Below are 25751 nucleotides of genomic sequence, written 5' to 3'. Positions count from 1 at the left end.
TGGCGTCGTGAGGGAGTTTGTTCCACCATTGGGGGGCCAGAGCAGCGAACAGTTTTGACTGGGCTGAGTTTTGATGCTAGGCAAAGGTGTTGAACAGGATTATGTGGTGATGGAGATGTGGAGGTGTGGTTGAGAAGAGGGGTGATAGTGGTAGTGAACTACAAATTAAAGATCTGGTGTGCCTGAATGATGGCCGAGGGACCAGGATTGATGTAGCCACAGGGAAAGAGTCTGTCTCGGACCTCACTCTGGTACCTAGTGCGATGGCAGGAATCTGTGAGTGGGAGGTATGGGACGAGTCGATAGTAAGGAGTGATCAATACCCCATAGTATGCACAGTAGGCCGGAGGGAGGAGGAGATGTCAGTGGATGGAGTAGGAAGGTGTGTTTTTGGAAGGGCAAAGTGGGATCCGTTTCAGAAGCGGAGTGAGCAGGTGAAGGCTCGGGTGGATATGAGAGTGGATGTGGATAGTATGAATAACTGGGTGAGAACAGCGTTAGTGGGGGAAGCTACTGAGGCTATACTGTTAGGGTTTGTTTCTTTCGTCCTTCTCAATAATCATTGGCTCATTGGTGAAATTGGCATTATGACAATATATTTAATGAAATCCTTCAAAAACCTTTTTTAATGCATTTGCAGACAGAAGTTGACAAACAGGAACATGGCACGCATGTTTCCCAGTAAGTTCTGGATCAAACAAAAGGTCTCAAGTTGTTTTATTAAACCGAAGTCCCACCTTAGTGAGGTCACTGACTACGTCATTACCTTTTTACTCCTGAGAGCAAAACCCTGCATCCCAAAGCTATACAAACAGAGTTTCAGTGTTATCTAAAAGCTAGGCAATAAATATCCCCTCCCCTAAGTTGATTTATTGTGGAATGTCTGACTAGTCTCTTATCTCCCACACTCCCCTGCAGAGCTCTGTCTCAGTCACACATGTCTAACCCCTCCCCTTCTATTAATAAAACATAAGCATAATCAATTATTCTAATACATCAAACATTTTGGTATAACCCTTTTCATGACCCCTAGGTGAACCCTAAGGTAAGTAGTCCCATGGTGGATGGAGGAGTGTGGGGAAATGGTGAGGAGTAGGAACAGGGCATTTAGAGTACTGAAAGGAACACATAACTTCCAACATCTAATTTAGTATAAGCAGGCCCAGGCCCTGGTGAGGAGAAATATCCGTCAGGCAAAGAGGTCATGTTGGCGTTGGTTCTGTGACACCATTGGAAGGGCGACACCAGTGGGAGAAGTGTGGGGGATGATTAAGAGGATGAGTGGGGTAAGAAGGGAGTGGGATTATCCAGTGTTGACGAGTGGGAAGGATGTGGCAGTAACAGATGAGAAGGCAGAGATAATGGCCAAAGCAGTTGTCCAAGTACATAGCTTGGCAAATTTGTCAGAGGAGGGCAGAGGAAGAGCGAGAGAACGAGAGAGGAGCATCCTGGAGTGCTGGATGGGAGGGAGGATATAAATAATGTGTTGAATGCACCATTTTCCATGGCAGAGGTGAAAGGGCAATAGGTAAGGCTGGGTTAACTTTACCTGTGAAAGATGAGGTGTGCTATGTTATGTTGGCCCATCTTAGTGATGAGGCACTGGATAAGGTATTGGTGTTGTACAACAGAGGGTGGAACGAGGAGAAACTACCAGGCAGTTGGAAGGAGGCAGTAGTGGTACCAACCCGGGAAGCCAGGGAAGGACCCAACGAGGCCAACAAGCTATCGGCCAATAGCTTTATCACATGTATGTAAGATTATGAAACGTATGATTATGGAGAGTCTAACTTACTTCCTGGAGAGCAGGGGGATAGTATAGCCACATCAGAGTGGGTTCAGGAAGGGTAGGGGAACTATGGACCCAGTGCTCTGCTTAGAAGCAGAGGTCAGGAAGGCTCAGGTGAACAAGGAGACTGTTGTAGCTGTCTTTCTTGATGTGGAGAAGGTGCATGATATGATGTGGAAGGAGGTGTTGTTAATCAAGCTTGATAATATGGAAGGAAGAATATACAAATGGGAGGAAGAATGTACAACTGGATAAAGGATTTCCTGTTTGGAAGGTCTATCCAGGTGAGGGTGGGGAAGTCTCTATCAGGCAGCTACCTGGTGGATAACGATACACCACAGGGGAGCGTGATTAGTCCTCTGTTGTTCTCAATCATGATCAGTGATGTTTACTCCCAGGTACAGCTGGCTATTATTTGCTGATGATGGGCCCTTATGGGAGAGGGGAAGAAATGTGCCATACATAGTCAGGATGGTACACGAAGCAATTGACGAGGTAGAGCGGTGAGCATTAATGTGGGTATTCAGGTTCTCTGTAGAGAAAACTCTGTGTTCTTTTCCAGGAGGTAGGTGGGAGATGAGGTATGCTTGAGGTTATATGGGAGAAACTTGGAGAGGGTGGGTGCCTTCAGGTTCCTTGGGGTATACTTTGACACTAGACTGACCTAGGCAGAACACTTGGAGAGAGTGGTGGGAAAGTGTAAGAAGGTGCTAAATGTGATGCGCTGTCTGACGGGGAAGGAGTGGGGGGCTGGCCGTTCCTCATCGAGGACCATGTATGTTGCATTGATCCAGTCTGACGGGGAAGGAGTGGGGGCTGGCCGTTCCTCATCGAGGACCATGTATGTTGCATTGATCCGGGCTGACGGGGAAGGAGTGGGGGCTGGCCGTTCCTCATCGAGGACCATGTATGTTGCATTGATCCGGTCTGACGGGAAGGAGTGGGGGCTGGCCGTTCCTCATCGAGGACCATGTATGTTGCATTGATCCGGTCTGACGGGGAAGGAGTGGGGGCTGGCCGTTCCTCATCGAGGACCATGTATGTTGCATTGATCCGGGCTGACGGGGAAGGAGTGGGGGCTGGCCGTTCCTCATCGAGGACCATGTATGTTGCATTGATCCGGGCTGACGGGGAAGGAGTGGGGGGCTGGCCGTTCCTCATCGAGGACCATGTATGTTGCATTGATCCAGTCTGACTGGGAAGGAGTGGGGGGCTGGCCGTTCCTCATCGAGGACCATGTATGTTGCATTGATCCGGTCTGACAGGGAAGAAGTGGGGGGCTGGCCGTTCCTCATCGAGGACCATGTATGTTGCATTGATCCGGTCTGACGGGGAAGGAGTGGGGGGCTGGCCGTTCCTCATCGAGGACCATGTATGTTGTATTAATCTGATCTGTAATAGACTATAGCAGTAAAGCCTTTGATTCGGAGGTTTGGACCTTATTGGAATGTCTAGATGTCATACAGAGGCAAGGACTCAGAATATGTAGTAGGGCGTTTCAGACGTCCCCAGTGGCTGCACTACAGGTGGAGATGGGGGGGATATGCCATTGCAGATTAGGAGACAGCAGCTGGCAATGAATTATTGTGTCAACCCACAGGGACATGGGGTGTCTCATCCTTCGAAAGGGATTTTAGAGGCATGCTAGGAACATGAGCGAAGACAGAACACAAGCTTTTGTGGGTGGGTGGGTAATACCCAGGCAAAGGAGATGGGACTGTATGGAAGGGAGTTTAGTCGAATGGTAGCTATTCCTGTAAATCCAGCATGACTACTCTCGCCTCCAGTAGTTGATCTAGAAGTGTTGGAGAGTTTACAGAAAGATAGGGAGGGTGTTGATCCATCTGATTTGTTTAATAGACATCTGGATACTGTGCATCATGATGTTGTGGCCATTTACACAGATGGTTCAAAAGATCAAAGGACAGGATGTACTGGGTCAGCATTTGTAGTACAGGAATGTGGGGTGAAAGTCAGGAAATGTATTACAGATCATCTGGCTGTATATACGGTGGAGCTGATGGCCATACTGTTGGCCTTGCAGTGGGTGGAGGAAGTCAAGCCAGACAGAGTAGTTATTTGCTCTGATTCATGTGCAGTGTAGACCTTATGTGATAGGAAAGCATCCAACAGGAAAGTTTGATTATTGATCGTGGATCATGTATCGCTACAGTGTGGGCAGTATCAGAGGGAAAGAGAGAGGCTGAGCTCCAGTATGAGGGAGAAGGGGATACAGAAAAATATTTTCAAGAGTATATTGACTAGAACGTCATTAGATATAGTCTCAAATATTATTATTTAAGAGCAACGGGGCTGGCAGGTAGGATTTAGTTTCTCCCGGTCTCTGGCCCACACTCCAGTACAGTAGATGGCGGTAATGCACCATAACATTGGATACCAACAGCCAATAAACACCACCGAAGAAGATCAGCTCCTAGCACAGCGTTAATATATATATCTCGTGGGAATCCATTGATGCAGTAGAAAGCTATCGAAACTGTGTGTAGGCAGTAAAGTAGGGACAATGTGTGACTGACTAATATATGATGGGGTTTTACCAGATCTGAAGAGCGAGAGACAGTGTAGCCGGAGGTTAAAAAACAAAAATGTTTTACCGCCCATGCATGTTATGCTACAGTATTTTTGATTGGGCACAAAGGAAAATCATCCCATTAAATAGGCCATTGCAACTTGATTCAAAACAAATAGCGATTTCGGTGTTGGTTTTGTTAGCGCAGATACGATAGTGCCGCTATGGTGAGATAACTCAAACCAGTGGAATACGCCGATACGAACGCATATTTCAGAGAGCGCTCCGTAAACCACGCCCCAATCGGCAGAGCTAAGGCATTTTCGATTTGAGCACTTTTTAAAATGAGGAACAGTCTCTCATTTTACAATGGGTCCTGTGTAGCCTAGTTATGCTAATATATTTGAGACCAGTGGTTTGCAATTAATTTCGTCTTTGACTTTATAAGTAAAATATATTTGAGTTCGCAATAGATTATACCAGAGGGATGCATCGTTTTACTAGGATACCTCAATTATTGGGATCATCTTCTTACCACAAGTGTTTGGAATACATTGAGCTCGTTGACGAAGTAGACCATGGGACGCCTTTTTACACGGAGATGTAAAACTATTCGATTATATTGGAGACTGAGAATAGAACATGCCTGAGTGTGGCGGTGTTTACTGCAATTTTCTGGATTATATTCTAATCAGAACATACATTATTTTACTCAACTAGAGATTTAAATAAATGTTGCTGACATGGACTGTTTCCTCATCGTATTCACCTTGTGGTTATCAATGGCTGTTGGTTATTTACCTAGTAACAAGAAGTGAAGACTAAACAAGTAGTGAAGCAATAGACTCCTTATTTTACTGAACTAGAGATTGTGTCTTTGAAAAGACACATTAAGGGGAAATGATCCATAAACACATAGGATGTTTATCTTTATGCACATCTCCTTATTTAAAATGCTGTCTGCCACGGTTTACACACACGCAGGACGATGAATGCTACCTGAATTTACTCAGAAAAGTAACATAACATAAGTAGGCCTACAGTACCAATGCGAGGTCAAACTGGTGTGTGTGTCACAAGCTAGCGTCCGCCGAACCGATGGGAAAAGTGTTCCGTTGCTATGTTTCATTCTACCTTTATAAAATAAAAATACATATTTATACTCTGAATTATACGATGAAACATACAGATTATGAAAGCAAATACATTGTTTTGTTAAAACCAGATGAAACCAAACCGCGAAAAATCAAAACGTTGACAACCACCATATGGAAATTAGCCATAGCGACTTCCGACTGATTATGATAGTGCGTCACATATGTTAATGTTCATTTAGAAAATAGATTACCAACTATACTTGTGTTATAACTAAATCCATCAATAAAATTATGATATTCTCATAATGTCATGTTGTACAGTACAGTAGCCAGACAAACGAAAGACAGTTTATTGTGCGTCACATCCGGTGGAATATTCTAGCGGATTCTTCTGTTGGACTTTAAAAGCAGGCGCGCAGAGACGCAGACTGAGATGCTTTTTTACAGGTGAACCACTGAAACGTTATTGGGACGCAACAAACAACCACTTTGTACACATGAAGAAGTAATTATTACAGAAGAGATTAATTTAATACGATTGCTTAGTTCCATTGAAGCCGTGTCAATCATTTGCACTATTTCAGCATCATCTTTAGGTCCTTCCAGGTAAGTCAGACAGTTTAAACTATCCTCAAATCAGTTTACATAGTGCGCAGAATACCGATTGTTGACTTCCATATATAATTATTATAAGCATTTCAGTCAATTCTATTTAGAAAGGCAATGAATTGTAGATTTTGTCCCCTAAATGTGTGACGCACTTGGTATAAAATAAATTGCAGCAACCATTTTGTTTTTGTATTTTGAAAAATTATTGTATTTTGAAAAATACATCTACTGTGAGAATGATGCGTTTAACGCCCGAGTTTACACATTTTAGGGGAAACCCTTACAAAAAAATATTGCAGATTTGAAACTGTAGTAAATGTGCAGTAACTGCAGTCGACGGTGATATTTTGGACGCATTAATTGCAGTTATACTGCAAAATTACTGCAGTAAAAAAAAACGTATGCAGGACGCAGTATTTGCACCATACTGCACTCTGACTGCAATCTTTTTTGTAAGGTTAGTAAGGAATTGATGTAGTTGCGTGTGGCTATTGTAGTGAAGAAACTGCGTAGTGTGCGCACACAATAGAGATAGGTAGAGGTCTCAACTTGAATATAACACATTTTTAGCATGGACATTGCCATTGAGGGCTTCAGCAATTTATAGTCAACTGGATTTTGATTCCTATGGGTTGGGAGCTATCAGCCAGTAGACGGGTTTCCACCAACTCAAGATTATTAGACAAAAGCAATGTTGCCCAAAAAATAGTTGTAATTGGATATAGGATTAAAAAAATATATAATTTTTTTTAAAATCCCGTTTTCTCCCCAATGTCATGGTATCCAATTAGTTAGTCTTGTCTCATCCCTGCAACTCCTGAACAGACTCAGGAGAGGTGAAGGTGGAGGGCCGTGTGTCCTCCGAAACACAACCCAACCACGCTCTCAACCTTCGCTTCTTGACACGATGCCCAATTAACCCGGAAGCCAGCCGACAGAAATACTGTGCGCCTGGCAACCGTGTCAGTGTGCACTGCGCCCGGTCTGCCACAGGAGTCGCTAGTGCGTGATGGGAGAAGGACATTCCTGCCGGCCAAACCCTCCCCTAACCCGGACGACGCTGAGTCAATTGTGCGCCATCCCATGGGTCTCCCAGTCGCGGCCGGCTGCGACAGTAGGATACATTTTCTAAAGATAAACATTTTTATCCGTTCGAGTGGATTTGTTTTTGTGAAACTTTTTTTATTGCGACAAGTGAAAAACTGTTTTTATAAAACATGATGATTTGCCGAATAATTTAGAAGTTACAAGAGGCACGTGATGTCACAAAGCTCCACTCAACATTTTAATTCTAATTGTCTTCTGCTTGTAAACTCTATTTTTGTTTCAAATATTTTTTATTGAACACACACACGAATGGTGTATAGGTATACAAGACAGGTATACAATTCTTATCTAAACTTAAAAGAGCAGACAGGAATAAGACCCAGAGTTCTGGGTACAAAACAAATAATACAGAACACGACATACAGTAAACTCTATTTTTCAACTATAAAAATAAAGTTTATTTGCAGGGCAAGGATTGTCCTGACTTTCAACAATGTGTGAATTGCTTGCTTTTCTGGTTGGCTGACAAGTTTCACCATGGCAACACGTTGACACATGAGTATTATTAGAATGTCAAATATTAGTCAATTATTGCATTCTATCCTTGTGGGCTACCTGAGACATGAAACCGATAGGTTGGGAGGCCATACAAGCTGTCGGCAATTTTATTAATGCGCCATTTGCCTAAATGGGTAATGGAAACACTTCAACCACTACATTTTTATTTTACACAAAATATAATAGCATAGTATAAAGTTAGGCTACTGTAAGACAAAAACACCACCACATTGTTCTCTCATGTGGCCAAAACTAAACTAAAATGAAATATCCTGAAATAGTTGGATCCACAGCCATGTATGGAGGTTGCATGGGCAGCGACATTGAGACAAAGATGAGACCTCTATCCATCTCTATGGCGCACACCCACTGGCTCAACCAATAGCATAGGTGAGCAGCACTGAGTGCCTTGTGATCCATGGCATTATAGCTAAATCATCTAGTACTTTAAGTGTGTGTAGTACATTTATCATGTAGTTAATGAACTAGAATTTTTGCTTTTGAAATAGATTTTCCTTTGAAAATGACAATCTTATATATAGGAGTGTATTTGACTAGACTAGATAACGCTGGTATAGCGTGCAACATGACTATGCTACTATGAGCCTAATGTCATTTATTCATTTTTGTGGAAAAAAATTCACTTCAGACATGCATTGCAATTTCCGAGATATTGATGGGTGATTGAGGTACTGCAGGCATACAGTGTTCATTTATGCCTGACGAGTCCATTCCGAGAATGATTAGAAGATCGCTCGGTCAATTATCAACTGCAGAGGACTAAACCAGTAGTGCTAATTGTTTTGTAGCATACCATCATTGACAAATAGACATGGCTTAAAACCTCAAACTCTAAATAAGACATGATTTACGTGCACCATTAGCTATTGTAGCAGTGGTTTTTCTGTTTGTTGTTATGAAGTTGATCATGACATTAAGACTGATAGATGGCCAAATGAAAATAAAGTCATTGACGATCAATCAGTCGGACATTCCTGGACACAGTATATACTGTATGATGGCCTTCCTTCAGTGTGTAACTTAACTTGTATGGTGAGTCAATGAATAAGGCAGTATAATATTGGTCTGAGACGCATGATCATTTGCTATTAAAGAGAAATAAGATTTGAGTGTTATGTTTCGAGGTGACATTACTTGAATGTACCGATTGTCCGTCTTTAAATTAAACAGTGGGCCGGAACTAGAAAGAATAGTTTTAGGCTACTGGAATTCTTGCAGTTTAAAAAATGTATCCTGCCCAATGGGGCAACATCAGAGCAGTCTCATATTGGCCCAACTGCTCTTCATCATGCCCTGCCAATAGAGCAACTTTTAATGTCAATCCAACACTTGTATAAGGCAAGTGGTTGGGCCAGTTACCTGGACACAAGTCTAGTCGTGGACTGAAAATGATATTTTAAGCTTTTCATTAAGTATGCTTTTCAGTCCAGCACTAGGTTTAATCTGTTTCTGGGTAACAGTCTCTAAATGTAGACTTGTTTTCTAGCTGCTGTGCTGTGGGCAGACTGACGCAGAGAGAATCATGATTCTGCTGACTCCATCCTCTGGTAAGTGCTTATTGCTGGATGCCCCTGGACAAATGTGCATGACATGGTTGTGATTTTCTGTGTCCACACTAGAGCCAAGGCCTGGTAAGAATCATGCAAAACCGGTGTAGTTTATTATTATATATAATTTTTTTCACAACTCAGATCAGTTTTTCTTCTTCTTGTACTTATACTAGCTTAGAGTTATATAGCAAGTTGTCAACTATTAAATTGTAGAGTGGATAATACATAGTTACTCATCAAAATGTAATCTATAATCAAATGTTAATGCAGGTTGTATGTGATTAGGTAGAATGTAATGCTACGATAATATCTTGTTTTTGTTATTATTTTTCATCATTTTTGTAATATTAAATGAATAGGAAATTATTTCTCAGTTAGTGTGAGCATGATGTTTTTTTAAATGTACATATTCCATAATTTCCCAGTTGTGAAATTTGCCCCCCATGCTCGTCTTAATAGGCAGACATCCTGGGCCTGTATTCACAGAGCGTCTCAGAGTAGGTCCCCACTGTCTTATTGCTTATGATCTAAAAGGCAAAACTGATCCTAGATCGGGACTTCTACTCTGAGACACTGTGACTATAAAGCCCAGAAATATATCAACTTAAAAAGTGTGAATGTATCTGGCTCTGGCTTAATACTTGGTGGTATTTATCTGTGGTGAGACAGTATTGACTGGCCGGATTAGGGATCAGACCTGACGTATCCTTTCCATTGAGTTATGAAAAACAAGTTGGCTATTTTTTTATTTTTCCAGAAGAGCTGCTAACTGGGTCAATATTTCAATATTTTTCAATATTTGTTGACATTCTAGGCAAACAGACAACGATTAGTGGCAGATGCTGTAAATGTATCTGCTTATTGATTCGCCATAGTTTACCATTTGGGGTTTTCTGGTTAGGTTGTCGAAAGCCAAGTAATGTAAAATGTAAATCAGAAATGAGAAGCATGCTTGTCAAGTGAACTTCTTAAAAGTTGTTGTTGGCTTGTGCTATGTCTCATACACTGTTTTCTTTCAGATGAAGAGTCTCTTGAACTCGACTGGCTTTGGAATCACACGAAGTTCTGTGTGCAAAACAGAATAGTAGGAACATGACTTTAACCCTTTTTCACGTACAGACGTTAGTTTGTTAGACTCTTTTAGTTTTAAAAAGGGTTGCTATGGTAACTTTTATTTATGTTTATTTTATGTAGAGGTATATGGGTCTTTGTCGGCAGAGAATAATCTCTTGGCTACTTTTATCACCTCGGCTTATTAACTTCTGTGTGAAATCCAAACTCCATAGCGAAGCCACAGACACTCAAGAACAAAGATCCTTTGTTTGCCTTCTTTGAAAACCCTCAGCATTGCAAGGACAAAAAACAGCCCTGGCCATAGTGAAGTACCTAGCGTCACTGGACCATCCTGCTTTTTAAGTAAGATAACCTATCTATGATGCCTTTTAATGCTTCAAGATTCTGGCATCATTAATTCAATGAAAGTCCAATTAAATTGCCCTTACACTCTTCGATTACTTTAATAACCATAATGGTGGAATTACACAGTATTACACTGATAGGAACTTTGATATAACAATACTTGGCTTTCACATAACAAATGTATAAGGAAATTATGTAATTACTATGACATTTCCACAAAATACAAACTATGGAAGAAAGAAGAAAAACCGAACAAGCAAACTGCCATTGACACTTTTTAAAAGCTACCCATCCATGTGAATGTTGCTGTCATTGTTCCAGGTCACTGTTTTGCCAGTCAACTAGCCTAATGAATCAACAGCCCAGTAGACTCATTATCTCAGGGTTTCACTATAGTACTATGTGTGGACAGTCCATTACAATAGTATAGTACCATGTGTGGACAGTCACTTACTCTCTCCCCACCAGCCCGTCTCAGCTATACATGCACTATATATTTGCTGAATAATTATTCCGTGTGGCAATGACTATGAGAATATTAACACTACCAAATGATGGTTACTGTACATACTGTGCCAGCCCCTTTTCTGAAAAGTGGATTAGTCTATCGAATGGTGGGTCTCCAATAAACTTACATACTTCTTGGTAAGTGCTACTACTTTTTATTAGCTACATGAATCAATCTTGCATAGGTTTGTAAATAATGTACAATTTGTATATAAAAAATGAAGTTTCTTTGCAAATGTTCATTCTTTGATAACAAATACATTATTTAATACTGTGTAACAACTATACATTTTTTTTTTAAGCACAACCTAAACCACTTGTGAATTTTATTTAGGTTCTCGCCTATACTTGAAATCTGCCGGTTACTAGTACTACTGTATGTTGGATGCTGCACAGTAGGTTGGGTGCATGAGGTTTGACTTTTTCCCTTTTAATTTGCATTCATCTTTTTTCATATCTTGGTACAGCTTCTGATTCTATCCTGGTCTTGAGGGGCCACAAGTAGCAAGCCAAACACGTTAAAGCTGATAATTGGCAAAGAAAATATTGGTTAAAGCAATGATTATCTTTTGCGTGTTTGGTTTGTTTGACATATCCGTTTTAAAGCGGATTTACATACTGTACAGCAGTTTAGGTATGTCCATCAGATATGATATGGTCCTATCATATCTGTAGTGTTTTAGCTACAATCCTCTTAAGAGCAGCTAAGTGAATCTAACATAGACCACCAGCTAATAGCAATCACTGTCCTCACTGTTCTCAGGTTTCTTCCAGCGTACCAATAAGCTCTTTCTAAGCGAGCAGGCCACGGGTGTCCAGCTCAAGGAGTTTGTACGCAAAAATGCAGCCAATGCTCTGTCTATGGCCAACATGCTCATGGGCATGGCCTCTATTCTCTGCAGCCTGAACGGGTGAGTGAACACAGCATACAGTATCTGATTTTCTTTGACAAAACCATACTATAGCTAACATGGACAGTGGCAGTGTTATGTTATTGTAGTATACATCTTTGTTATATCTGTGAGGCGTTTTTTTTTTTTTTTTTGAATGCCCTGTTGACGGTTGACACAAGCGCATGTCCTGCCAAAAAAAAAAGGCTGTGCTGTTGAGGGGAAGCCAGATGAACGCAAGCAGCTTATCAAGGTCAGGTCGTCTGACCGTCGGCTCTAAAACATACAGCACACATCAACCACCACCCTTAAAGCATTGGTGGTGTTAAATGATATACTGTTTCTGAAGTGTCTATGGCACGAAAAGCCGTCAGTAAGTAGAAGATACCGTTTATGATGTTTTCTGTCAACAAAGCTGCCCTAAATGCAATTTTAAGATCCTACGTCAACTGTATGTCACTCCAGTGTCTAGGTATAGAATTAACCCTAATTTGTGCAGTCTGTAATAGTTTCAGGGTTTCAGGTTTTCATTCATTGTTTCTGGAATTGGCCTTCCATAGAAAAATGTGGTCAGAGGTTCTACAAGAGATGGATCAAGTTTATTTGAATGCTCTCCCCAGCTGGGTGCAAATTCTTGTATACTGGGAACAAGAGATGAGGATTTAACACTTAACTACAAATGTATTCTTCTGCTGTGGCCATCTGATAAGGCTCCCTGAAGAAGTCAATGGGAACAAAGGATCATTGATTTAATTCCCAATGAGGCTTTCTCTACAGCATTTCTTTAAGATGTGGAACCCCTTTTTGAACTAACTTGGCCAAAACAAAGCCCACATTTAATTTCAGGACTGCCTGGCCTGGTGCGATTTCCATTACTTGAAAGTTCTCCTACTCTACTACAGTGCATTCGGGAAGTATTCAAATCCATTGACTTTTTCAAAATGTTGTTATGTTAGAGCCGTATTCTAAAATTGATTAAATACATTTTTCCCTCATCAATCTACACACAATACCCCATAATGACAAAGCAAAAACAGTTTGATCAAATGATCACATTTACTTAAGTATTTACATAAGAATTCAGACCCTTTACTCACTACTTTGTTGAGGCACCTTTAGCAACGATAACAGCCTTGTCTTCTTGGGTATGACTCTACAAGCTTGGCACACATGTATTTGGGGAGTTTCTCACATTCACTCTGCAGATCCTCAAGCTCTGTCAGGTTGGACGGGGAGCATTGCCGCACAGCTATTTTCTCCAGAGATGTTGAATCGGCTTCAAGTCCGGGCTCTGGCTGGGCCACTCAAGAACATGCAGAGGCTTGTACCAATGTGCTTAGGGTCATTGTCCTGTTCGAAGGTAAACCTTCGCCCCAGTCCCAGGTCCTGAGCTCTCTGGAGTGAAGATCTCTGTACTTTGCTTTGTTCATCTTTCCCTCGATCCTGACTAGTCTCTTCGTCCCTGCCGCTGAAAAACATCCCCACAGCATGATGCTGCCACTGCATGCTTCGCCATAGGGATGGTGCCAGGTCTCCTCCAGACCTGATGCTTGGTATTGACCAAATAGTTCAATCTTGGTTTCTTCAGATGAGAGAATCTTGTTTCTCATGGTCTGAGAGTTCTTAAGATACCTTTTGGCGAACTCCAAGCGAGCTGTCATGGGCCTTTTACCGAGGAGTGGCTTCCGCCTGGCCACTCTACCATAAAGGCCTGATTGGTGCAGTGCTGCAGCGATGGTTATCCTTCTGGAAAGTTCTCCCATCTCCACAGAGGAACTCTGGGGAGCAAGACCATTGGGTTCTTGGTCACCTCCCTGACCAAGGCCTTTCTCCCCCGATTGCTTAGTTTGGCTGGGAGGCCAGGTCCTGAGTGCTCTGGTGCGAAGATCTCTGTACTTTGCTTCGTTCATCTTTCCCTCGATCCTGACTAGTCTCTCAGTCCCTGCTGCTGAAAAAATCCCCACAGCATGATGCTGCCACTTCCATGCTTCACCGTAGGGATGGTGCCAGGTTTCCTCCAGACGTGATGCTTGGCCTTCAGGCCAAATAGTTCAATCTCCACAGAGGAACTCTGGGGCTCTGTCAGAGTAATCATCGGGTTTTTGATCATCTCCCTGACCAAGGCCTTTCTCCCCCGATTGCTAAGTTTGGCCGGGCGGCCAGCTCTAGGAAGACGATCAATAGAAACAGGATGCACCTGATCTGAATTTCGAGTCTCATAGCAAAGTGTCTGAATAGTTATGTAAGTAAGGTATTTCTATTTTTTTTTTAATGTAAGTTAGCAAATTCTAAAACCGGGTTTTCACTTTGTTATTGTGTGTAGATTTGAGGTGAAAAAATATTTTATCCATTTTAGAATAAGGATGTAACGTGTCAAGGGGTCTGAATACTTTCCGTATGTCGGCTTTTTAAAACTTTTTACACATACTTGACCTTTGATTGTCGTCTGGTGCTTGTATGTCTATGATCTGCATAAATCCATTTAAATTCAATCAATTTTTGACAGCACCCCGTTTGACTTGACCAAAACCTTCCATACATATTTGGCCATTGTAGGAAATGGAAAATATACACGTTTTGAGATATAATTTAAACGCTTACAAACAGGGTTGTCTGGATAAAAAAATATATATACTAGAAATGTATTTTTGTTGTCTTTAACATAAATTAGCAAAAAATGTGTGAAATAAATAATCAAATAGTTTGACCACACTGTAAGCTTTGAAATTATATGAAACTCGACCATTGATCTTTTGCAGTGATGAAGACACGGATGTGTCAAGGTATGGTGGGGGTATGCAAAATGGGTCAACTTTGAGCACCTTTTATCTCCTGTATTTTTGCATTCAGGGAAAATGAACTTAAGGACCACTTCTATGGACAAACGTGTATGGAAAGTTTTGTTTAAATCAAAAGTGATGCTGTCAAAAATTGAGTCTTTTAAAATTGTTTTGTCTGTCTGTTCATCTTGTTTATCTATTTCTGTATCAAAGCTATGCTCTTTATTCCCCTTTGTTTATTGTTTTTTAGCCTTGTTTTATTGTATGATATTTGTGTTTTTCTTACTCTGTAAAAGCCACAAGTTAATCCAAAAATAAAAAGCAGCCCTTGGTGTGATATTGCCATAAGTACAGTGGTAATAAACAAGTAATCCATAGGTTACTGTGTAATTACAGTTGTATCATGTAATGTCTTACTATTGTCATTTCTATTTTGTAAAACTGCAACCCAACATTTTACCCTCCTTTTGCAGCCACCAACATGCAGCCTGCTGGCTGGTCCTGATTGGCTACCTGCTGGATTTGGCAGATGGGGCAGTTGCCAGACGACTTGATGCATGCTCACCACTAGGTGAGTGGAGTGGTGTCCAATATCTCTAGCCGGGGCTAAACTTCCACTGAGACACTGATTATTCACTAGCCTGAAACATGTAGTTATGACAAGGACTATGAGCGGGAAAGACACCACAAACAGGATCAGGCTAGTGATGCACCCAGCCATCTACTACTTGCACTGGTCATTATAGCTGATGGATCAAATGGCCTAATGGGCAACGGTTACGACCTTAAAAGACAAAAATAGATGCCATGTATAATTCAGAAGATCATTTACCAACCTACAGTGCATTCGGAAAGTATTCAGACGCCATGACCCCCCCCCCCCACCTCACTTTGTTACTTTACAGCCTTATTCTAAAATTAATTAAATACATTTGTTCCTCATCAATATGCACACAATACTGACATAATGACAAAGCGAGAACAGGTTTAGACATTTTTGCAGATTTATTCAAAATAAAAAACAGAAACCTTTATGTAAATAAGTATTCAGACACTTTATGAGACTCAAAATTGAGCACAGGTGCATCCTGTTTCTATTGATCATCCTGTACATAATTTGGAAAGGCGCACACACCTGTCTATATAAGGTCCCACCGTTGACAGCCATGTCAGCAAAAACCAAACGATGAGGTCGAAGGAATTGTCCGTAGAGCTCCGAGACAGGATTGTTTCAAGGCACAGATCTGGGGAAGAGTACCAAAACATTTCTGCAGCTTTGAAGGTCCCCAAGAACACAGTGGCCTTCATCATTCTTAAATGGAAGAATTCGGAACATGTTTCTGAATTTCCTTGAGTGGCCCGGACTTGAACCCGATCGAACATCTCTGGAGAGACCTGAAAATAGCTGTGCAGCAACGCTCCCCATCCAACCTGACAGAGCTTGAGAGGATCTGCAGAGAAGAATTTGAGAATCTCCCAAAATACAGGTGTGCCAAGCTTGTAGCATCATACCCAAGAAGACTTGAGGCTGTAATCACTGCTAAAGTTGCTTCAACAAAGAACTAAGTTAAGGGTCTGAATACTTATGTAAATGTGATCTCATTTGTTCCACAACAAAAACATTTGATTAGCAAAAAAATCTGTTTTTGCTTTGCATTATGAGGTATTGTGTGTAGATTGATGAGGAAGGAAAAATTATTTAATCAATTTTAGAATAAGGCTCTAATGTAACAAAAGTCAAGGGGTCTGAATACTTTCCATATGCACTGTATATACATATTTTAGAGATGGAACTCAATCAGCATAAACAAAAAAGGTGCTATCCAGAACCTTAAGGTTATTTGGTTGTCCCCATAGGAGAACCCTTAGAAGAACCCTTTTGGTTCCATGTAAAACTGTTGGGTTTCCACAGAGGCTTCTACATGGAACCAAACATATATTTTTTTCCCTGGAACCAAAAAGGGTTCTCCTATGGGACAGTAGGTTGTATACTGCAACAAGTTAGTACCAAACGGGTTTTCCTTACAAAGACCCTATTAAAAACATTCATTAATGTTTGAGAGAATCCAAAGGGAACTTAAGCGATAGCAAACCACAGAAAAACGAATCTCGTTGCAGTAAGTGTACTTGCTGTCATTTAGCTGTGCTGATCAGCTTCTATCTCTGTAGGTAGATCAGTAAATTATCTTCTCTGCATTGCACTGGTTCCATGTCTTTGTTGAATTCTGTCTGCCGTAGACTGTGTATTATTAGGAAATAGCCTAGCTAATGATTCAATAAAAAAATTTAAAAAGTTTTTTAAATATATTTTTTTAAAGCATACTCCTATTGTACACGACACAGCATATTCTCAAGTGATCATAACGGGATATGACGTAATAAAAAGGCACATGCAGGTGGCTTTATACATAACGACCTCCTGTGTGCAGATAGTCACGTCTACACTGCCATGGATCCCACGGCTGCCTGAAATAGCCCCCAGCAGGTGCACCACAATGCATCATCACCCGGATATTTCAGGGGCTTTGTGTTCCAACACTGTTTTTCTGCATGACTTTGCAGGTGGGTGTTGTTGTGCCCCCGTTTGTGTCAGTTGAACTTTCACTTTTCCGACTAAGCAGTCTGATTTGGGGGGGGAGGCTCATGCTCCAATTGTCTGTTTTATCCCAATGCTTTCGGCACTCAACATATCTGAAATTGTTGACCCCTGTGATGTGGAATTCCATCTCGTTCATTGAAGCTGGGGTCAGAATCACTTCCTGCTCGACTCTCGGTGACAACATGCTCCCTGCTCTGGGGGGACAAGCAGACTGTGGCATTCGGGAATGTTGTTTACAAAGGAAAGTGGCAGGCCTGTTATGCTGACACCGACATTACCACTACAGATGACCCCTTTTTACATAAACACAAATGCGCACACAGGAAAGGGAGAAGTAGACCATTGGCATCAACGAGATTAGATCAACTTGTTTGGTCTTATGTTAGCAGTGAACTAACCTCACAGCAGTAGCATGTAGACATTAATCTGAGACAAGTCATGAGACAAATGTATAACTGGTCACTTCCTGTCATTCTCTCTGGTTCAGGTGCTAAACTGGATGATTTTGCAGATTTCACAACCTTTGGGATTGCGACATCATTGCTCCTGAGGACACATGCCTTAATGGACAACATCCTGTGCATGTGCTACGTCCTGTCTGTGTTTGTCCGCCTCTGCTTCTTCTCCAGTGGTAAGTGACTGCAAGGAAACGTGAAATGGCAGGATAATGGCATGATCAATTTCACTCTTCGTGTATTTATCATTCAAAGTACAGTCTAGGCTGAATAAAGACTGAATAATGTCAGATTCGGTCTTCATTTAGGTCTCGTCTCTCTTTCTGTGGTTATTCATCTCCAGGCATCCCCTTCATGTACCGTGGCCTGCCATGTATCTACTCTTCCGCCATCCTGGCCTGCCTCTCCCTGTTGACCGGAGGTAACATGGTGATCCTGCGGGTCACTGCTGTGGCCATGATCCTCTTCATGGTCAACCAGGGCTTCTACCCTCACGACAGGGTCCTGGAGTCACAGGCCTGGAAGAAGGTGGTCTACGCTGGAGGTAATACACCAGATGCGGTGTTTCTTGGTCCAGGGGACAAAGGAGTGCACTATTTAGTGTTTGCCCTAGCACTACACATCTGATTCAATGATTCAAAGGGCGGATGATGATGAGTGGAATCATATGTGTAGTGCTAGCCTCGTACAACCAAGCCTGATCTCGCAAGCATGCATAAATAATTTGCTGCGGATCAGGCTGGTTACACGGGGCGAGTGTAGTGCTACGGCAAAGACAGAATGGTTCACCTCTTTGGGTCCCCAGGACCAGGGTTAACAAACTGCACCAGTAGAATAGGTAGTAGAGAGATGCTGAATTAGCTCTTGAAAATGTAGAATTCAAGTTAGTAACACACAAAAAAAGCTGAGGCTGCACGTTCAAATCGACGGCCCTCTTCCGCCCCCCGTCCTGCCAACCTCTGGAAGCCTCTTCCCCAGAACAACTGTATCACGTTCTGCACTTTGTGCTACTTTACCTTTTTTTGGTTTGTGCTTTTTTTTTTTTTTTACGTAGCTGCTGTTCATTTTCTCTCTTTTTTTTCCACGTTTCTCACGACACCATCGTGAATTATTATTCTTCACGTTTTACGGGTGAAAAACCCATGCAGCATCTGCATGCCAACCATTCTCATGGGAAAATGCATTTAGATATTTTTGAAATATGTCGTGTTTTTGTGAACAACTTTTAAAGCAGATGTTAAACTGTATCTTATCTGGGTTTTGTTTCAATCAAAGCACATTTTGCTAAAATCTCTTTTTTTTTTTTTTTTATGAGGTGGATGTTTTTGTCTTACAGTGACATTATACTATGCTATTATATTCAGTTATGTAGAACACTAATGAATCATTATGTGATCTTGCAGATATTGATTCAGCTTTATTAAATGAGCACTGTTCTCCATTATTATAGTTTTCTGTTTCTATATTAGATTTTTTGAAACATCTGTTTTTTGTTTTTTAAATGTATTCAGTTAAGTTTGTTCATTTTCCGACTTAATTTACTAGGTTTTTATTCAGTTTTAGTATGATAAAAACGTTAATATTTTATATTATTGTTTTTTTGGTGTTAGGGACAGGAAGTAGCCTGCATGGGAGGCTTAGCAGCCATTGTTTGCATTGTAGGTTCTAGTTAATATAATAATAATAATAATAATATATGCCATTTAGCAGACGCTTTTATCCAAAGCGACTTACAGTCATGTGTGCATACATTCTACGATAACAACATTAGACCATTAGACCATAACAACATTAGACCATTAGACCATAACAACATTAGACCATTAGACCATAACAGCATAGTTCTTCCCTGTTAGCTAGTAGTCTCGGAAATCCCAGACCTAGAGCAACAGCACATTTTGGATTCTCTTGGACATTTCAACAGCAACAAAAATTCTGGGGAGGTTCTTCAGATCGACAACTCTCCCAACAAATCCTGAGTTTGGGTAGGCGGGCCAAAGCCTGTAAAATCAAACTTTCTGTAGCCTGTAGAAAGATGTCGCGATTTGACAAACGTTTTCAGGCAAAACCTTTGCAGTGGTTTTAGTGAAGGCAGAGGATGCAAACTAGCCACTAGCGAAATGCACTCATTAAAAATAACTTCTGATCTCCTCCTTGCTAGTTAGCTAGCTACTACATTGTGTCCGGCGAGGATGTTGACGCTAAGCCGTGACATCAGGCAGTTCAATAGAGATCATTACATGGAAATAACACATTTTTGCATGAACATTGCCATTGAGGGCTTCCACCATTTTAAAGTAGTCAATTGGGTGAGACTTCCTATGGGTTAAGGTAGGATCACATAATTCTATTTTGTTCATCAGGAGGGATCAGACAATTAATTATACTTGTGAGCAAACATTCCATAACTTGAGGTGGCGGTAAATCGCCAACATTTGCTTTATGCTTGTTCAAACAACACATTTCCAGGTGGCCATATGCACCCTTTCAGTTTGTTTAACAACGCATAGAAGTATTAGAAAAAGAAAATGGACTACTTCAAAATGGAGATGGCCTCAATGGAGCTGTCCGTGCTCCCACAGGCGCCATTTCCCCCAGCCTCTGACAAATTGTCTGCTTTCAGAGCGCCTCAGACAGAGACTTTACTGGAAGCCTATGGCAGGAGCGGATGATCTCTGTCCACCACCATCTAGCGCAACTCGTAGAACCTTCCCCTAAGTGTGCTGCATCCAGGAGCCAGTATTGTTTCTGTGTGCAACAAAGAGAACCCTCTGAATCAGAACTCGGTGAGCTTGTGCAATATGGAAATACACTACCTATTCACAGCTGCTTTTGTAGTATCTGCTAAGAAGAGTTTGACACTTCACAAACAGCCAGTGGCAAGCCAGCTCCCACATAGATGGGTCCAACAATCTCCTCCAGTTCTTTATAGTAGTTGTAGCGTTCTACGTCATTGGTATAAAAATATTGTGTGTTCACTTTTTACTGGGATAGTGTTCTGCACAACGACATACTGTACATCATTCTGCCTCTGATGGCATCTTTACTTTTTCTATTTGAAAACAGTGTACATCACGTTACAGGATGGCTAGCACGTTACGCTGGCTAGCTATTAGCGTGAAGGGTGATGTTTAGAAGTTGTGGCGATATGTTCCTACTACCTCGGGTTCTGGGAAGTTATTTCAGCATAATTAATTTTACCGACCCAATAAGATCCCACCTTGTCGAGACTATTTTGTTTTATCGACAATTGGAAAGTTTACCGAAACGTTTTCTGTTTCAGTCAGTCCTGTCATGTTTTTTTTTTATGGGCATGCACTTTATTCGCATAACAAGGTTTGATGGAAACATGGTTAATAACCAAAGGCGCGTCAATTCGAATGATCAGTCTGCTGCACATATGGTACAGTGTGTGTGGGGGGTAAATTCAATTGTTTATAGTTACAACAGACTGATTGTTTATAGTTACAACAATTTGGTGAAGTTTCTATACCAGACAGACACCCAATCATGTGTGTGTGGGTCGAGTGAGAACAGGAGGAAGGGCAGGGGAGCAGAGGGAGCAATGGCTACATAAAAACAAATAAGTGGTGTAAAGTAGAGAATCCCGCACATGTGCAGACGGTCCGGTTGTTTACCTATTGGGAAGTGGCATCCAGAGAATTTAGTCCACACAGCTACTCTGTAAAACAAACAAAAAACTGTTCTGGGATAGTTAATATAGCACCTTTTAAACAATTCTTCAAAAAAATGGATGTTTGGTCCTGTGAAGTCTATTGGAATGTTGATACCAGGGGCCTCATTTGTAAAGGTGAGTGTGTATAAAAAACATGTACCCCAAAATGTGCATGCACCAGTTTTCCCACTTTTAAAACTGAACTTGATGTGAGTGTCTTTAGACCATGAGTACGTATATCTTCTAGTGGTTGTACTATTGTATTGCAAGTAGAACTAAGTATTATTATATATTTTTTGCAAACGGGGGATATTATGACGCTTATTCATAATCACAAGATGCAGCCATTTGCCGTTAGTGAGAAGAGCAAAAAATGTTTTTTTAAATCTCAAATAATTAGATTTGGGAATCTATTTACTATTATTTTATTTTCATGACCATTGCAGAATAAATTCCTCACCTTTTTCTAGCAATGATTGGTTCATATTCCCGGAGTAGCCATGAAACAAATGATTATGCGTATCTCTCATTTAATTGGGCCTATGTAAGTAGGTTACGTTTTTCAGGTTTCTCTGTATGTGATCCCACAGGCAGCACCGTTTTATTGCCTACAGACTCATTTACCAGGTGAACCTCGAGACAGTTGATATTCTTTTTATTACTTGGAAGTAGGCCTATGTATGCTACTGCAGTATGTCATTTCAATATGTTTTGAGTAGCTCAGACAATGTTTCCCAATTGGAAATCAAACATTATGCAGACAGATCCACAATAATTTCCCATTGTTTTTCTCGTTCAGAAACTCAGTCCTTTTCTACGTACAGCATACATTCTACCAACATTGTAAATAGACGGTAGATTATATCAAATATTTGACACCGAGTCGGCTACAGCAACAACATTCTCTTTCAAGGTTTTACATAAACGTCTTGCTATGACTGATATGATGTTGTTGATTTACCTTAGTTGAATGTTCTGTCACTCTGGATAAGAGCTTCTGCTAAATTACCAACATGTAAAAATCTATATGTGAAAATGAACTGCAAAGCACACTGGGTATTGTCATTGGGCTTGTTGTGGGGCAGTGCTCATAAGAGTAATACTCAGCATGCTTTGCAATGGTTGATTTTTAAAAAAACATTTAGATGTGGTTGATTTAATAACCGCTCTTATCACACCTTTGTGCCATCAAACTTGATACCAATTTAGGGTGGAAGGGGGCCACAAAATTGGGAACCGCTATAAAGAAATGGAATAGAAAAAGTATTTTGAAATTACAGCTTTTGAAAGGATCTTGTTACAAAATACATTAGTTTATTTCAGCCCAGTGTAGTACAAAATACTCAGAAGTAATTAAAATACATATTTCAAATACATGTAACTGAAATACTGCCCATCTCTATAGGAAGCATGCGTGTTTAATTTGAAAAAGTTACTGCAAAATATCAAAACATTGTGCCCACACCTCTACAGAAATATGATCAAATATGCTATTGTTCATTTACAAACTGTTGTGACCTAATTCCAATAGTATCAAATTATACACCATAAAAGGTGGAGGGCGTTTTCTGGGCGGAGTTTGATGCTCGTTCACTTATTCACAGTTTTACGACAGTTAAACACGGGACAAATGCATTTATGGCTTGCACCAAGTTTATAGATTTCTTCTTTTTTTTTGATGTACATATTATTTTCTGAAATGGCACACGCAGATATTTAGTACGACATTTACACAATGGTTATAAATGAGGCCCCGGGGCCTCATTTACAGTGGGGCAAAAAAGTATACTTATTTTCCACCATAATTTGCAAATAAATTCATTAAAATCTTTTTCCTCATTTTGTCTGTCATAGTTGAAGTGTACCTATGATGGCCATTACAGGCCTCATCTTTTTAAGTGGGAGAACTTGCACAATTGGTGGCTGACTAAATACTTTTTTGCCCCACTGTATCAACCGTGTGTAGATTTCTTACTAAATTATGGCATTTGTGGAGATTCTACGATTTGCGTGCGCCACAAATGATTGGGATTTATCAAACTGTGGCTCGTAATATATACGCATGTCTTCACTGATAAATCAGAGCCATACTATATTTGCGTGCTCGAGACAGAGCGTTACAACCCGGCCTGGAAAACACCCTCCATTCTCCTTTTTATGGAAACAAAAACGCCCTCATTTGCTGTATGATTTGGAGATGTTGGTACTTGGCCATCTCTGTTTCTTAAAGAAATCAGAATAGCAAATTAGATCACATTTCTGTAGGATGTTTTAATCTTTTGCAGTAACTTTTTCACCACAAAAAAATGCATGCCACCTATAGCGAGTGCCAAATACTGTCCGTGCATTCTGCAAGATTGTTTTGTCTATTGAAGAATTTAAAAGTAAATGCGCCCTACCGCCCCACGCGTCTATGCAAAATATTGTTGTTCAATATTTTGTTTGTCAATACATGATTGTGTTTCTATATCCTGCCTTGGTACACGCTATTATGTTGAGCTCCTATTGCACAGCAATACTAGCTACACATACTTACGTAGGTTACTGGTCTATTTACTTTCGAGCATGGTTGGCTATTGAATGAGCGGTGGATAAATGCTAGCGTAATATTGTGTAGAGGGAATAGATGAGTTATGTCAGAAAATGAGCAACATGGCCTGCAATATGATTGTGATTTAGACCTATGTGGGTATAATAAATGTATTAGGTGACATGCTGCTATACGATCTTATCAACTGCAAATGCATCCATTTTGTCATTAGGCTACTTTTTATTAGCCTACCATTATAATTCCTGTGCAAAGACACACGAAAAATAACTATATTTGCTTGCAATACAAAAGATTTGCAAACTTTCCTGTCAAGTTCAACATTTGTGGGTAAACTTGCGCAAGCAAAGTAGGCTTTTTATGCTCACGCACCTTTGATAAATGAGGCCGCAGGTACTTTAAACATGTGAGCAGTAATACGAATCCTCCATTCAGAATAAGTTCTTACTTGAAGGGCAGTTCCACCAATTTTCAACTTCATTTTCATTATCTTCTGCACAATACAAATGTCTACATATGTGGGAAATTAAGTAAAGGTCTACCCAATGACATCATTAAAAGTTAAAGCACTGATTTTAAAACATTTTAAAAGAACTGATTATACAACACTATAACCCTAACCCACTATGACTTGGAGAGCAAGACCATACCTTCCCTCTGGCTAAACTCTTTGCAGGTTTTTAAAAATCCCATTATTTATTTATATTTTTAAAAATTATTAAATGTAATCCTCCTATTTTGTGAAGTCGCAAAGGAGCATTTTTTTTTTTTAGGACTCTTTTTAACCACAGATCAATGCTGTAGAAACTCTCCTTTCGCATATGTAGACACTGGTTTAGTGCTGGAGATAATGAATATGATGCTGAAAAATGGTGGCATTTCCCTTTTTAAAATCGAAATGAAAGCTTTCTAAAATGGTTTCAGATTACAATAATCCAGCCATGAAAAAAGGTAGGCTATTCATTAGGTAGACGACTCATCTCATTTGTTTTTCCTGTTTTGTTTTGCAGGAGTTGTCATGGTGTTCTGTTCCTCTTTCTCTCCGGCATGTGTGTACTACCTGTTGTGGTCTGTCTCCTACATTTTGTTCCCAACATCTCTTTGGAGTTGCAAAGTGTAGTAGGAGTTAAAGGCCTTGCTCCAAACTCACACATGGCTTGTCAACAGGCCGTCCGGCGGGGTTAACTAAAGCTCCCAGACTGCTGCTGCTAGCTATCCACAGCGGATCGAAAAAGGACGTAAGAGGACGTTTTAATGTTTTTGTAAGATTTAACTGCCTTTTTCATCATGACCACTTGATGGATAATGTAATGTACCTTAGCCATTTTGTTTTTGATTAATACGGTGTTTGAATGTCTAGTTATGTTTTTACAATACAATGGCAGAATTGTACTGTACTGTCTTGTGTGTACTGTGTGCATAATTGTGCTTGAGATTACTCCAACTATTATGAAGTATTTTCAGTAATTAATAGTCATTTGAGACTTACTGTAAACATGGTAGATTCAAACTTATTGCATGCTCCCAATTTGTAATACATTTAATTCAAAATATTTTATTTTCATCATATTGCAGATACAAAAGAAGTCCATTGTATAATTAAGCAATAAGGCCAGAGGAGGTGTGGTATATGGCCAATATACCATTGCTAAGATCTGTTCTTATGCACGATGCAA

The 25751-nt window shown here is 40.5% G+C and overlaps 1 protein-coding gene across 3 annotated transcripts; it reads left to right on the top strand.

Moving 5' to 3' along the window:
- The first annotated feature begins 5486 nt into the window (after positions 1–5486).
- Positions 5487–25467, top strand: LOC124045994 (transmembrane protein 269-like). 3 transcript variants are annotated; one of them, XR_006840938.1, is made up of 9 exons: positions 5487–5863; positions 6001–6022; positions 9138–9198; positions 11891–12038; positions 15271–15368; positions 17884–18027; positions 18195–18395; positions 20475–20637; positions 25086–25467. XR_006840938.1 is itself a non-coding variant. In XM_046365880.1 (8 exons), exons 1-8 carry the CDS (start codon positions 5914–5916, stop codon positions 25193–25195), a joined length of 792 nt encoding a protein of 263 aa, XP_046221836.1. In that variant the 5' UTR covers positions 5800–5913; the 3' UTR covers positions 25196–25467. The 3 variants fall into 3 exon arrangements, 2 of the variants coding, with proteins under 2 accessions (XP_046221836.1, XP_046221835.1); XM_046365880.1 differs by lacking the exon at positions 20475–20637 and having other exon boundaries at positions 5800–5921; XM_046365879.1 differs by lacking the exon at positions 20475–20637 and having other exon boundaries at positions 5835–5863.
- The last annotated feature ends 284 nt before the right edge of the window (positions 25468–25751 follow it).

Source organism: Oncorhynchus gorbuscha, linkage group LG10, assembly GCF_021184085.1.
Source record: "Oncorhynchus gorbuscha isolate QuinsamMale2020 ecotype Even-year linkage group LG10, OgorEven_v1.0, whole genome shotgun sequence".
NCBI lineage: Eukaryota > Metazoa > Chordata > Actinopteri > Salmoniformes > Salmonidae > Oncorhynchus > Oncorhynchus gorbuscha.
Note: the sequence above shows the minus strand (reverse complement) of the source record. Positions and strands in the feature narration are given on the sequence as shown.